The 13,175-nt window shown below is 42.1% G+C and overlaps 1 protein-coding gene across 1 annotated transcript in view; it reads left to right on the top strand.

The window, feature by feature from the left end:
• LOC137537931 (cathepsin W-like) overlaps positions 1 to 13,175 on the top strand; it is a 36,627-nt gene that overhangs the window by 11,411 nt on the left and 12,041 nt on the right. Inside the window, exons 6-9 of the mRNA XM_068259861.1 lie at positions 1,217 to 1,330; positions 6,442 to 6,584; positions 10,531 to 10,645; positions 13,086 to 13,166. Coding sequence (XP_068115962.1) covers positions 1,217 to 1,330; positions 6,442 to 6,584; positions 10,531 to 10,645; positions 13,086 to 13,166 — 453 coding nt within the window. The remainder of the gene's footprint in view (positions 1 to 1,216; positions 1,331 to 6,441; positions 6,585 to 10,530; positions 10,646 to 13,085; positions 13,167 to 13,175) is intronic.

Below are 13,175 nucleotides of genomic sequence, written 5' to 3'. Positions count from 1 at the left end.
CTCTTCTAGATCCTATGAGGCAGCCCCTTTCTGCCAATCCCTCCATTGGTTACCAGTTGCCCAAAGGATCCAGTTTAAACTTCTCACGCTTGCATACAAAGCTCTACACAAGCTATCGCCTCCATACATTTCCTCTTTAATCTCCAGATACCTCCCAGCCCGGACCCTCTGTTCCTCACAGGAGACCCTTTTGTTCTCTAGCCTAGTCACCTCCTCTCACTCTCGCATCCAAGACTTCTCACGGGCTGTCCCTTTCCTTCGGAACTCTCTCCCTCAGCCAGTTTGTCATGCCCTGAGTCTGGAAACCTTCAAACCCCTGTGTTTCCTTCCCTGTTGTTTCTTCCCCACTACCCTCTAGATTGTAAGCTCACAAGAGCAGGGACCTCCTCCTTTCTCATACTGCTTTAATTTTAACATATGCACATGTACCAACTACATATCAACTATGTATGGATTTGTATTTCTACTATTCCATGTCATGACTGTACAGTGTCTTGTATTTCTTATGTATATTTGTTTCCGATTATTTGTTTGTACTATGTACAGCGCTACAGAAGATGTTGGTGCTATATAATTAAAAAAATAATAATAACAATAGTATTAATACTGTAACAGCGCGGGCAGCACAATGATGTAGTGGTTAGCGCTCTTGCCTTGCAGCGCTGGGTCCCCGGTTCAAATCCCATCCAGCAGGTGAACATCTGCATGGCGCTTGTATGTTCTCCCTGTGCCTGTGTGGGTTTCCTCTGGGCACTCTGGTTTCCTCCCACATCCCAAAAACATACAGATAAGTTGCCGTAATTAGCATTCCCCTAAAAATTGGCCCTAGACTACGATACATACAGAAATATGACTATGGTAGGGACTAGGTTGTGAGCTCCTACGAGGGACAGTTAGTGACAAGACAATAGACTCTGTACAGTGCTGGAGAAGATGTTGGCGCTATATAAATACTAAATAATAATAATAATACTAATAACATATAGCAAAAATATGTAATAACAAAAACAGTACTTTATATTTTGTACATGGAGATAACTTTGTATGTTTTAAAGGCTGTAACTTGAGTCATTTGTAAGTAGGTGACTGTCTGTAAGCTTAATAATGTGAAGTAACATTAAATTACAAAGACTTGTGCAGCAAAATCCATGTTTGCACCAATTAAAGACAACAGTGTAATTACCGTTTAAACTCATCTGTTGTTTCTTTATTATAGAATTTCTACATCGTCTATCTGTATTTTCCGAAAACATGGAGGAAGCTGCACGGCTGCAGAGAGATGAGACTGGAACAGCTGAGTATGGTGTGACCAAGTTTAGTGACCTCACAGGTGGGCATCACTGCTAGGAATTACCAGTGCTTTGTGCCATATCGGTTTTCCATCCTCTTTGTATGAAAGATAGATTTAAAGGCTTTCCAGAGCTGCTGAAAAAAGTAAATACATACATAAATGCAAATTGAATAAACACCACTAGAATCTTAAAGCGACATGTAACATGAGATAAACACATACACATACTGTATACAGTATAATCTCTTTATAGTAAACTTCAAGGGACCAGGAAAAATGGTTTACTATATCAGAAGTTTACAATATCAGAAATTGTCCTAGAAGTAGCCCAGCATGCCCTGGTACATTCTCAGCTGCAAAGGAGCGACTCTGTCCTCTCATTGGAGGTACAGTACCAGAGCTCCTTAAAAATTGCAGCTGTCACTGAATAGAGGCAGCCAATCGCTTCCTGTAATTGGCTCCGATACCTCAGTGGGTGGGACTTGCAGCATGTGTCCTGCAAAGATTTCTGCTCATTCTTGAGCCAACCCTGAAGCCTCTCTTCAAAATGCAGCCAATCATAATAAGCTACATCGGTAATGCAAGTAACTCTGATACCTCCGCGGACTTAGCACTCTACTCTCCTCTCTCCTTAGTTTGCAGCGAGTAGGCCCGCTCTAATCTGCACTACAAGTTAAAGTAGCATGTACTCAGGAGCATTATCGCTAACATGGGAAGAGATACGCGGGGGTGCGTAGAATCCGTTGGGAGGACTGTGATGATATTTTATTGGTGATTGCAATGTGGAAGTGGTAACACTGCATTCTCTTTAGATTATGTTCACATTATTCCTCATTTTCCCCGGGCTGATTATTTGTACAGTACTGTATATCCAGTGCCGCTGCCATTCTTCTTGTCTTGCAAATATCATGAGGCATCAACTCACCTGCAACCAGCCTGGAGAGAGCAGCAGACCATGGGTTTCACACCTATGACGAATGCTCCGCCCACTTTTACTATATCCTGAGTCAGCGTCACATAGGGGCCAAAAACATGTTTAATATAATAACATTTCTGTTATAGTAGAGTTTACTATACCAGGTGTTGCTCCCATAGACTTATAATGAAGATTGGCCGGGACCTGGAGAGGTAGTTTACTATACCTGAATGTTTACTAAATCAGAGGTTATTATAACGAGATTATACTGTAGTATTATCCCTACTAAGAAATTATGTGAAGTTCCTTTCTGTTTTCCAGTACATCAAGAGTTAAAAACCTGAGTTATCTATGCAAATGAGCTTGTTGAACAGCTTGTCAAATTCAGTCCAATTTCCTGAAAAAAAAATGGAAGCTCAAACAGCTGAGAAACAGTGAGAGACAGCTTGAAATAAGGTTTTAGTACTGGAAAGTTCAAAGGATCATTACTTCTCTTTTTAGCTTAAAGGGCAGAGTGGATTTTAAACGGCAGTTGTGATAGTCTGATGCAATCTTAAAAAGCTGTAAAACAGAAAATATAAATGTGAGACTCTTTCTATGTTACTTATGTTCTTTTTATCATCCGTACTACATAGACATTCATTATCTCGTACGGTTTTCACTTCATGTTCACTTGAAACCTGGAAACCTGCAAAAAAATTAATACATTATAAAATACTTACAAATATAACAAACACTTTGATCTCCCTTTAGTAATTTGGTATTTATATTTATCCTAATTTTAATATAGCTATATATCATATATGCCTGCAGCTCATTCATATGCATTTTATATTATATATTATATTATTATTTCTGCATCTCTTATGATGTTGCACTGTGTTTTTGGAGAATAGATATATATTTTCTAGCATCTCATTGTCCTACCTGATCTTGATAAAAGTTCTGTGGTTTCTGGCTTACTATTATGCTTTCCTGTTATGTCTATATTTATACAATGTGTTAAAATCTTGTTCATTGCTGCATAGTAGGTTTGTGGAGAAGTAAACCCCCTGGTAGATGTTATCACCTCTAGCTACCATATTTTTTCTGTTTAAAGTGAACCAAGCAGCATTTTTAGCCCTTAGGACATCACAATACCACATTAAAATACATGCTAACAATGTGGCTAATTACTAAAATGATCCATTCTACCTCTTCTTTTATGTTTAAATGTTTATTAGAGGCTTTTATTACCCTACTTCAATGGCCTGCGATCAGCAGAAAGAGCAGGCAGATAAGGACTGCTGTGATTAGCAGTAGCAATGAGCAAACACAAGCCTTCATCAGGGGTGGGGAAATAGGACACTATTCTTCAAACTGTTTAGTCCGATTACCTTCACACTTTCTTGGAAAAATAAGGGCAGAGGAAGGGGAGGGGGGAAATGGCGGCTCTTCTGTAGAGCATTATCATGCTCTGGCTCTGCCTTAGTGCCCCCACCCCGCCTTTCTCCAGCACTGTACATTTCGTTCACCTCTGCTAAGAGTTTGGATTTGCCACTGCATTCACTCACTGCTAATTCCTGGCATCACTTTAGGGGGTGGTTAGAAAACATAGCACCCAGGCACTGTAGCATGGCTTCATGTAGAGAAGCTCACGTTCCATAACATAAGGACATAAGTCATATATTTTAACATGCTAACATGTTACACTCACTAGGGGCATACCATTTTATATTAGAGCAAACCTGTGAGGTTTGCAGCAGGCATATTGGAATACTAACCTTGGAAGGGGAACGCATCTGGATCCTCAAGAGGCTTCCCTCGTCCTCCTCAGCTGGGCTGATCCAGTGATGGGACCTCTGAAGTGGGTAGTGTGCAGCAGTACAGACACATTTGGGCTCTGCTGTTTTCCGCTGGACCCCAAGCGAGTCCATGCTAGTGCATATGCGCGAGCCGTTAACAAGCATCAACAAGCGACTTTTCAGGGGTTGCAGCGCTGGAACAGGCCAGTGGAGGAGACAACAGGCTTACAGCACTGAGTTAACACTTCGGGGGGGGGGGGGGGGGTGGGGTGGATTTAATTACCTCCTGGTCTTTCTGTCCTTATCTTACCTGAAATAGGAAGCTTTCTGTTGTTTGCACTCTGAGATAATCTTGTTACTATAGATAAAAAAAATGTCCCACAAGTTGCAAAGGCACCCAGACTAGGTAAAAAATGGAGAACATATAGGGACCTATTTAAGAAAAAAAAGGGCTTACATATATTTTTGAGGTACTAACTATTTTTATGTCAATTTTCCCACTTTAGTTTTATTTATGGATGTTTCAGGGAGGAGGTGGACAATGTAAAATAAAATGATTAAAAAACAGATTAATAGTGAGACTAAAGTTGGCTTACCTCTCAGAAATACACAATTAATATTCCAGATGTATACCTTTATTAATTTAGCACACAACAAATAATGCATTTGGAGCTTTATCATAACCTGCTTTTTCAGGTCAGCCACAAAAGTGACAATCTGGTATGAGCAGCTTAATTGATCATATTTGGCCACTTCACCTCTGTTTTCAAACTGCATATATCTGCATGTAGAATTTGCATAATCCTGCATCAACTTGGATTTCTTTGCATCTTCTTTGCGTATAAGTGCTTCAGAAAATAACATGGATTTCTGACTAAATTAGTCAGAGTCTCGGAGACCTCAGAGAACCTCTTTTGCATAAATAACAAGTGAAGCTTCTTAAAGGATACCCGAAGTGACATGTGACACGATGAGATAGACATGTGTATGTACAGTGCCTAGCACACAAGTAACTATGCTGTGTTTTTTTTTCTCTGCCTGAAAGAGTTAAATATCAGGTATGTAAGTGGCTGACTCAGTCCTGACTCAGACAGGAAGTGACTACAGTGTGATCCTCACTGATAAGAAATTTCAACTATAAAACACTTTCCTAGCAGAAAATGGCTTCTGAGAGCAAGACAGAGGTAAAAAGGGGAATTTCTTATCAGTGAGGGTCACATTGTAGTCACTTCCTGTCTGAGTCAGGACTGAGTCAGCCACTTACAAACCTGATATTTAACTCTTTCAGGCAGAGAAAGAAAAAAAGGAACGCAGCATAGTTATTTGTGTGCTAGGCACTGTACATACACATGTCTATCTCATCATGTCACATGTCACCTCAGGTATCCTTTAACTCTTCCTGTACTAGTGGAAACAATATCAGAATCATCTCTTTGCTAGTAATGTTCTTTCCCTATGCCTCCGTGGCAGCACTACGGTTATTGGCCCGCCCCAATACCTCACAGGACAATTAATCTATAACAATTAGCTACGCCCCCCCCCCCCCCACACACACACACACAGGTCTATTTTCTCCTTGTCCTCACCTCACAAGGACAGGGCAGGTATTTTCACCTGTATATTTTTCATTTTTACCCCTTACCGGCCGCATCAGGTGGCCACCGCACAGGTCACCTCCCCCTCTGCGAAGAAACAACACGTAACTTTAATTAAGTTGGAGTGTGTATGGGACCCCATTCTGCTGATCTTGGGAGTCCAATTTATTGCTCAGCGCAGGTCAGTGTTTTGCACTAAATGTGTCAATAAGGCTGTACCTGATCCGCTTCTCTTCCTTCATACCACTCTAAATGAGTGGACTAGGCAGGCATCCATTCCTCCATTTTTTCTTTTTTTCTCCTTATCTGGCTGTGAGGCGGCGATAGGATAGCTGTTCTACACATACAATTCATTATCTCATACGTTTATTTTCAATTCAGATTCCCTTTAAATACTATGAACAGATTGTGTAGGGAAGCTGCCATATTACGTGGAAGTAGTAAAATTGGCCAATCAAAATTCGATGTGTCTACTATGCTTTAGCATAGTCCTTTTTCAGCTAATTTGACTAAAGTTGTCCTGAGTAGAGAACATTTGGCAGAGCATTAATTTTGCACGTTTGGACTTGAATTGCCAACCTGGTTGCACATGATGGCAAATGCACAAATTCTAATTGGCTACTACGGTATTGCAGCAATCCTTGCTCTGCTTTAAATTGACCCATGAGAAAGGATTGCTGAAATCCCATAGTAGTCAATTAGCATTTGTGCTTATGCCATCATGTGCAACCATCTGCCCTCACTGTGATTTTCTGTGCTTTCCAGGCAGGTGTTTTTGTTACCTGGTGAACACACTGTTGGCTTATAATGTCCTGTAGACAGCTGACTGTACTATTATTTGTACCATCTCCATAGCTGAAGAGTTTAGGAATTACCATGGACTGAATTCTAATATTGACCTGGAATTGCCCAGTCTGACGCAAACAACAACCTTGCCTCGATTTCCAGACAGTCATGACTGGAGGAAGCTGGGAGTCATTTCAGAAGTAAAATATCAGGTAAGAAATGTCAATACAAGCTTAAAGGAGAGGTGACATGTGACAGATGAGATGTTAAGCATCAGAAATGCAAGTGACAGTTTCTGTCATGTTGGGACTTGGTCAGACTATAGCGTAACCCTTACTGATATGAAAATACAGCCACGAAACACTTTCCTTGTAGAAAATGGTTTCTGAGAGCAGGAAAATGATCAATAGTTGATAGATTTTAGCTCTGGCATACTTCAATGAATGTGTCATTGAGCAGAGACAATGAAATAGTGAAAACTTGAAAGGCAGATTTGAATATAAAATAAAATTGGATATCTAAAAAAAAGTCATTTTTATAAAAAGGAGGATAGATACAATTTTAAATCTCATAATTTTATTTTCATCTCAGTATTCCTTTATCAGATCTAATTACAAATGAGCTGGCCACACAGCTCATAATTTGATGTACAGTGGGATTTGTAAAATATTGCCACCAACTGCTTAATGTGAGAGTCAGCAGGCCAAATATAATTTGAAAATGTTAAAATAATTTGCACATAAATGATTGCATGTGTCAAATTTACTGCAAAAAATGTGCACATGTGGTGACAGCAACTGATGTAGAGCACCTTTTCTGCTGTCAGCGTTGTGACTTGCAAAAAGGACTTAAAGAGACACTGAAGCGAAAAAATATATGATATAATGAATTGTTTGTGTAGTACGGATAATGACTAGAACAGAACATTAGTAGCAAAGAAAATATTCTCATATTTTTATTTTTAGTTACATAGGGCTCGATTCACAAAGCGGTGCTAACTCAGTTAGGCCCGGTTCACATTAGCGGTGGCTATCCGGAATAGCCGTGCCGGAGCCGCACCGCATGCTGGCCGGACGAAACGGACGCACGGCATAGCAATGTAAATCTATGCCAGGGTTCACATGTGTCCGTTTCGTCCGGACCGGAGCCGGACCGGATCCGGACTCCGGTGTCCGTTCCAACATGCGCTATTTTTTGGTCCGGCTCCTCCGGCAGCCGTATCCGGGGCGGAGCCGGACTGCACCATCCGGCCAATGGAAACCAATGAGAACCGGAGAGCGCACAACACACTGGCAAAAAATCCGGATGTTCTACCCCACTTCCTATGCGGATTTTTGCGGCGATATTGGCTGGGGACACATGGGCAAGCATTTTGGAGTGGAGCAGCACAGCTGGATCCGGATCCGGAGATGTTGGCAGCATGTCGGAGGTGGAGGTGAGTGCTAAACAGCAGAGGGCCTGATTCCACAGGTCCCCCTTCTGCTGACCTCCCAGACCCCAACATTTTTTTACAGGTTGTTACTCTTTAAGAATCCGGATCCGGACCGCAACCGTGTTCATACCGCACGGAAACCGTATGCAACCGGACCGGATCCGGACAGGAACCGTACGGTTCAGGTCCGATCCGGCTCCGGTGCGGTCCGGACATCCGGTGCGGTTTTTGCAAAACCGCAAGTGTGAACCGGCCCTTAGAGACTTTAGGCGTGATAACCATTGCACCACGCTGGTGAAAAGCCAGTTTAGGCGTAATAAGTTTAGGCGTGATAAGTTTAGGCATGATAAGTTTAGATCGCACACAAAGTCCCGCACGCAAAGCAGCGCGCCATTAAACTCTATGCGAAGTGCACCAGACTTTGGTAGCGTAAAACTTTTGATCAGCTGTGCACTGCGGTGCTAACCCAGTTGGTGCCTAAACTTATCACGCCTAAACTTATCACGCCTAAACTTATCACGCCTAAACTTATCATGCCTAAACTTATCACACCTAAACTTATCATGCCTAAACTTATCACACCTAAACTTATCATGCCTAAACTTATCACACCTAAACTTATCATGCCTAAACTTATCACACCTAAACTTATCATGCCTAAACTGAGTTTAGGCGTCATAAAGGGCTTTTCACCAGCGTGCTAACTGTTAGCACCGCTATGTGAATCAGGCCCATAGTGTTTTTTTTATAACATTGCATCATTCACTAATATTTGCAGTTCACACACTACTCAGCATTCTAAATGATTTTACAGAACAGGCCAGTAAGAGAAAAAGAAAATACCTGCAGAGGCCTGCAGAGAAAAAAACAATACACTGACTCACAGTTGAGATAACAAGCTTCAGAAGACAGAGTTCTCTGCGACTTCGAAAGTCGTGGAGCTCAATGGCTCTTTTGCATAGATAACAACTGGAGTTTCTTAACTCTTCCTGTACTGGAAACAAATATTAGACTCACGTCTCTGCTCCTAATGTTTTATTTCTTAGCTGTACTACACATACAAATCATTATATCATATTTTTTTTCTTCAGTGTTTCTTTAAAGGGACCCTTAATTGAAGGAAAAAAATTAGTTTAACTTACCTTGGGCTTCTACTAGCCCCCTGCAGCTGCCCTGTGCACGCGCCGCCACTAAGCGATCATCCAACGACCCTCCTCTGGCCGGCCGACTCGGTGAGTCAACGGCCACTGTGCAGGTGTGGCCTTGTCCTCGATCACCCCCCCCCCCCCCCCCAGGAGCGTTCTGCACATGTAAAGAGGAGAGTGTCAGTTGGCTTGGGGGCCGTAGGCAATGTCCTCAGTTTGCCTCTATGGAAGCAATCCCTAGATTTAATTTAGTTTATTGATGTTCTTTGGAAATAGATATTTGTATTTATGTATTTGAAAAGAATTATACTTCCAAGCAGGGCCGTATTTACCATAAGGCACTGTAGGCACTTGCCTACAGGCGTCTGATGATGGAAAGGTGGCTTTCTCACCTCCCCAAGTGCCTTTCTCCCTCCTTCTCTAAGGAAAGTCCTGAACAGAGCGTAAATGAGAGGTTACGCACCTGGTTGTCGACATTCCACTGACCAGATCTCCCTTCAGTCGGGGGAACCTCTTGCTACTTAAAGGGACACTGTAGGGGGGTCAGGGGAAAATAAGTTGAAGCTACCCGGGGCTTCTAATGGTCCCCCACAGACATCCTGTGCTCGCTCAGCCACTCCCCAATGCTCCGTCCCCGCCTCTGGTTCACTTCTGGAATTTCAGACTTTAAAGTCTGAAAACCACTGCGCCTGGGTGACCATTAGAAGCCCCAGGTAACTTCAACTCATTTTCCCCCGCCCCCCTACAGTATCCTGAGGGTACCTCTGGCTACCTAATACTAAGGGAAACCTGTAGCTACCTATGATGGGCAAGGAAAGTAAGGGAGAGGTTATAGCTGGGAAAGTCAGCACACTTGCGTTGCGGTTCAGCGGGGGTTTTGTAAGATTCATGGAGGGCAAAGTCTAAGGTGTCAGGACATCTGTGCCTATAGGCTCCTGTGATGTAAATCCAGCCTGCTTCCAAGTAAACCTGACATCACAGAGGTGCCTGGCTCTTCTACTGACCACATATGCTATTGCTCTGTTGTTATTGCCTGATGAAGCGGGATCAAACCTGCGAAATGCGTTGCATATTTGGAGTTCATAAATAAAATATATTGACTGTCTTTACTACAGTTGTGTGTCTACTTGGAGGAGGTAAGTTCACCACTACCTCCTCTATTTACCAAGAATTTGGTTTTTAAGCTCATTTAGCTTCCTTTTATCCTTTTTGGTTCCTCTGTTCTCCTGCACAGAATTGGATAGAAAGCTAGCGAATGACTGCTTGTTGGCTTCTACAGTATGTGGATGGGTGGTGCCAGCACTGCTATTCTATAAGTGGGCCACCGATAATTAAAGGTGCAGTGGGCCACATTTGTAAGTTATACATTTTGTGTTTGGGACCAGTGAAAAAGCCTCTGGGGGCCGCATTCGGCCCACGGGCCATAGTTTGAGGACCACTGGTTTAAACCCTGCTAAGAAGAAAATTAAATTGCCTACACAATAATTCACTTGAGCTTCAGTGTAATGTCTGTTTATTTCATGTAAAAGCTCAACAATTGCCATTGTTTTTAGAATCTTTCTATAAATGCATAGATGTTAGTTTCCTTGTGTCTTGCAGGGACAACAGTGCCGTTCATGCTGGGCATTTGCAGCAGTTGGCAACATTGAAGCACAGTGGGGGATTCAGGGATGTCCAAAGAATCTGTCAGTGCAACGTGAGTGTTTCTTGATTCTCACAAAATTTTAATTCCCTCCTCTACTTTTACACTTCTACATTTATACATAAGAAATAGGTAAAATTTAACCCACCCACATCCCATGCAAGTCCCACCCACAGCACAAGCTCCTCCCATGCAATTCCTCAAGTCCTACAAACAAGAATATCCATCATCTTAAAGAGACACTGAAGCGAAAAAAAAATGATGATATTATGATTTGTATGTGTAGCACAGCTAAGAAATAAAACATTAAGATCAGATACATCAGTCTAATTGTTTCCAGTACAGGAAGAGTTGAGAAACTCCAGTTGTTATCTCTATGCAAACAAGCCATTAATCTCTCCGACTAAGTTAGTCGTGCAGAGGGCTGTTATCTGACTTTTATTATCTCAACTGTTCCTGGACTATTTACTTTTTCTCTGCTAGAGGAGAGGTCATTACTTCACAGACTGCTCTGAAAGACTCATTTTGAATGCTGAGTGTTGTGTAATCTGCACATATTATAGAATAATGCAATGTTAGAAAAAACACTATATCCCTGAAAATAAAAATATGAGAATATTTTCTTTGCTGCTAATCTTCTAGTAATTATTCATAGTACACAACCAATTCATTATATCATATTATTTTTTTTCGCTTCAGTGCCTCTTTAAAGGACATCTGAACTGAAAGGGATATGGAGTTGGCCATATTTATTTCCTTTTTAACAATAACAATTTCCTGGCAGTCCTGCTGATCTGTTTGGCTGCAGTAGTATCTGGATCACACACCTGAAAGAAGCATGCTGCTAATCCAGTCAGACTTCAGTCAAAAACATCTGATATTCATGATTTTTCAGGGTCTATAGCTAAAGGTATTAGAGGCAGATGATCAGCAGGACAGCCAGGCAACTGTTATTGTTTAAACTGAATGACTGCTATTGGTTACTTCTGCTCTTTATGCACTGTAATCATTGGCATAATAAAAAGATTGTGAGTGATACTATGACAGAGAGAAGCCAACTACTGGCATTGCAGAGACAGCTGTTATTATAAAGCAGGGATCAGGAATATTTTTGGCTGAGAGAGCCATAAGCACCACCATGAGAGCCATACAATATGTTTCAAACTGGGACAGTAGGGCTCACATCCCTGCTGCTATGGTGATGTGTATACAGTTGATCTGCCAGGCAGCGGAAGTGTCAGACACGTCTTCAGCTTCTCTTGGGTTTCAGCAACATCAGCAATTTCCCAGAGAGACAGACAGGAGAAATACAGACTAACAGCTTGTTCAATTAACTAGCTGACTTGGGGGTTGATTCACTTTGTAGGATGAGATCCCTACACTTTGGCCCAATAGGCTGCCTCTCAAGTGACAGGCCACCTATTGGGCCAGTCAAAGTGTGGGGCTCTCGTCCTACAAAGTCACTGGACCTGACAGGGCCCAGAGTGGGACAATTGGAGCAGCCATTACTTTTGGGGTAGCACAAGTGAGTTAGTAGTGCATGCTACAGCAGTAGCATGCCTACTTTGAAAATTTTACTTGCGCTTCTACACTAAGCTGCGCCACTTGAGCAGTGTAGCTTAGTGAATCAACCCTTACTGATATTTCTGTGAGCCAGATGTAGCCATCAAAAGAGCCACATCTGGCTCCTGAGCCGTAGGTTCCCAACCCCTGTTATAAAGACTGGAATTACAGATTACTGCTATTATAGAGGAAGGAGTTGCCCTTCAAAATGACAAACCATGTTCGTCATGAAAAGTGTTCATTAATGCGCTCCCTAAATCTGCCCGCCTATACCCGACCTCAGTAGGGTTGCTGCACTTTTTATGTCACATAAAAACATCATCCATCATACAAAGTGCACTTCCTTTTAGACCAACAGTCCAGCCCTATTACACTGTCTGTAATTCAAACAGCCCACTTTGTGAAACAATACTGCCCCAATACGAACGTTCCACTGTTGTGGGACTGTCGTTTGGATGACGGACAGTGTTATAGGGCTGGACTATTGGTCTTTAGAAAACCCCAGTGCACCTTCAAAGATGTGGTTTTTCTGGGTATTGGAAGTGCAGTCGTGTCCCTTTCTCACATCTTGCAGTGAATGTTCAAACCTCTGATCAGAGTCCAGATTAGAACATAGTCCTAAGGAGCTGAGGGAGTACCATACAGTCAGATACAAGTTAGAGTAGGGACCTGTTGGAGTTCCTGGTTTCTAGAACTGATATAGCTACCAGGGCAGGAACTGTGGGTGGTCAGCCTTCCTAACCCCCTGGCATTGTGTCTGTAATTGTATCTGTTCAATAAAGGCACCTCTTTAATTCAGGACATTTGTCAAGTGGTTCCTAAGAAGATTGGAAACTTCAGGATTGGGGTCATTACTGTACAAATATACTGAAACATGACTGCAAGTTTTCCATTCCTTACCTCTTGTGATCCTCTCATATTTTATTTTCAGAAGTCATAGATTGTGGTCCATGCAATGCTGGCTGCAGAGGAGGATATACGTGGGATGCCTACGTCACTGCTCTAGAGAATGGTAAGTAAT

The sequence above is a fragment of the Hyperolius riggenbachi genome, chromosome 11, assembly GCF_040937935.1.
Source record: "Hyperolius riggenbachi isolate aHypRig1 chromosome 11, aHypRig1.pri, whole genome shotgun sequence".
Lineage (NCBI taxonomy): Eukaryota > Metazoa > Chordata > Amphibia > Anura > Hyperoliidae > Hyperolius > Hyperolius riggenbachi.
The sequence above is the reverse complement of the archived record's forward strand: the minus strand, read 5'-3'. Positions and strand labels throughout refer to the sequence as shown.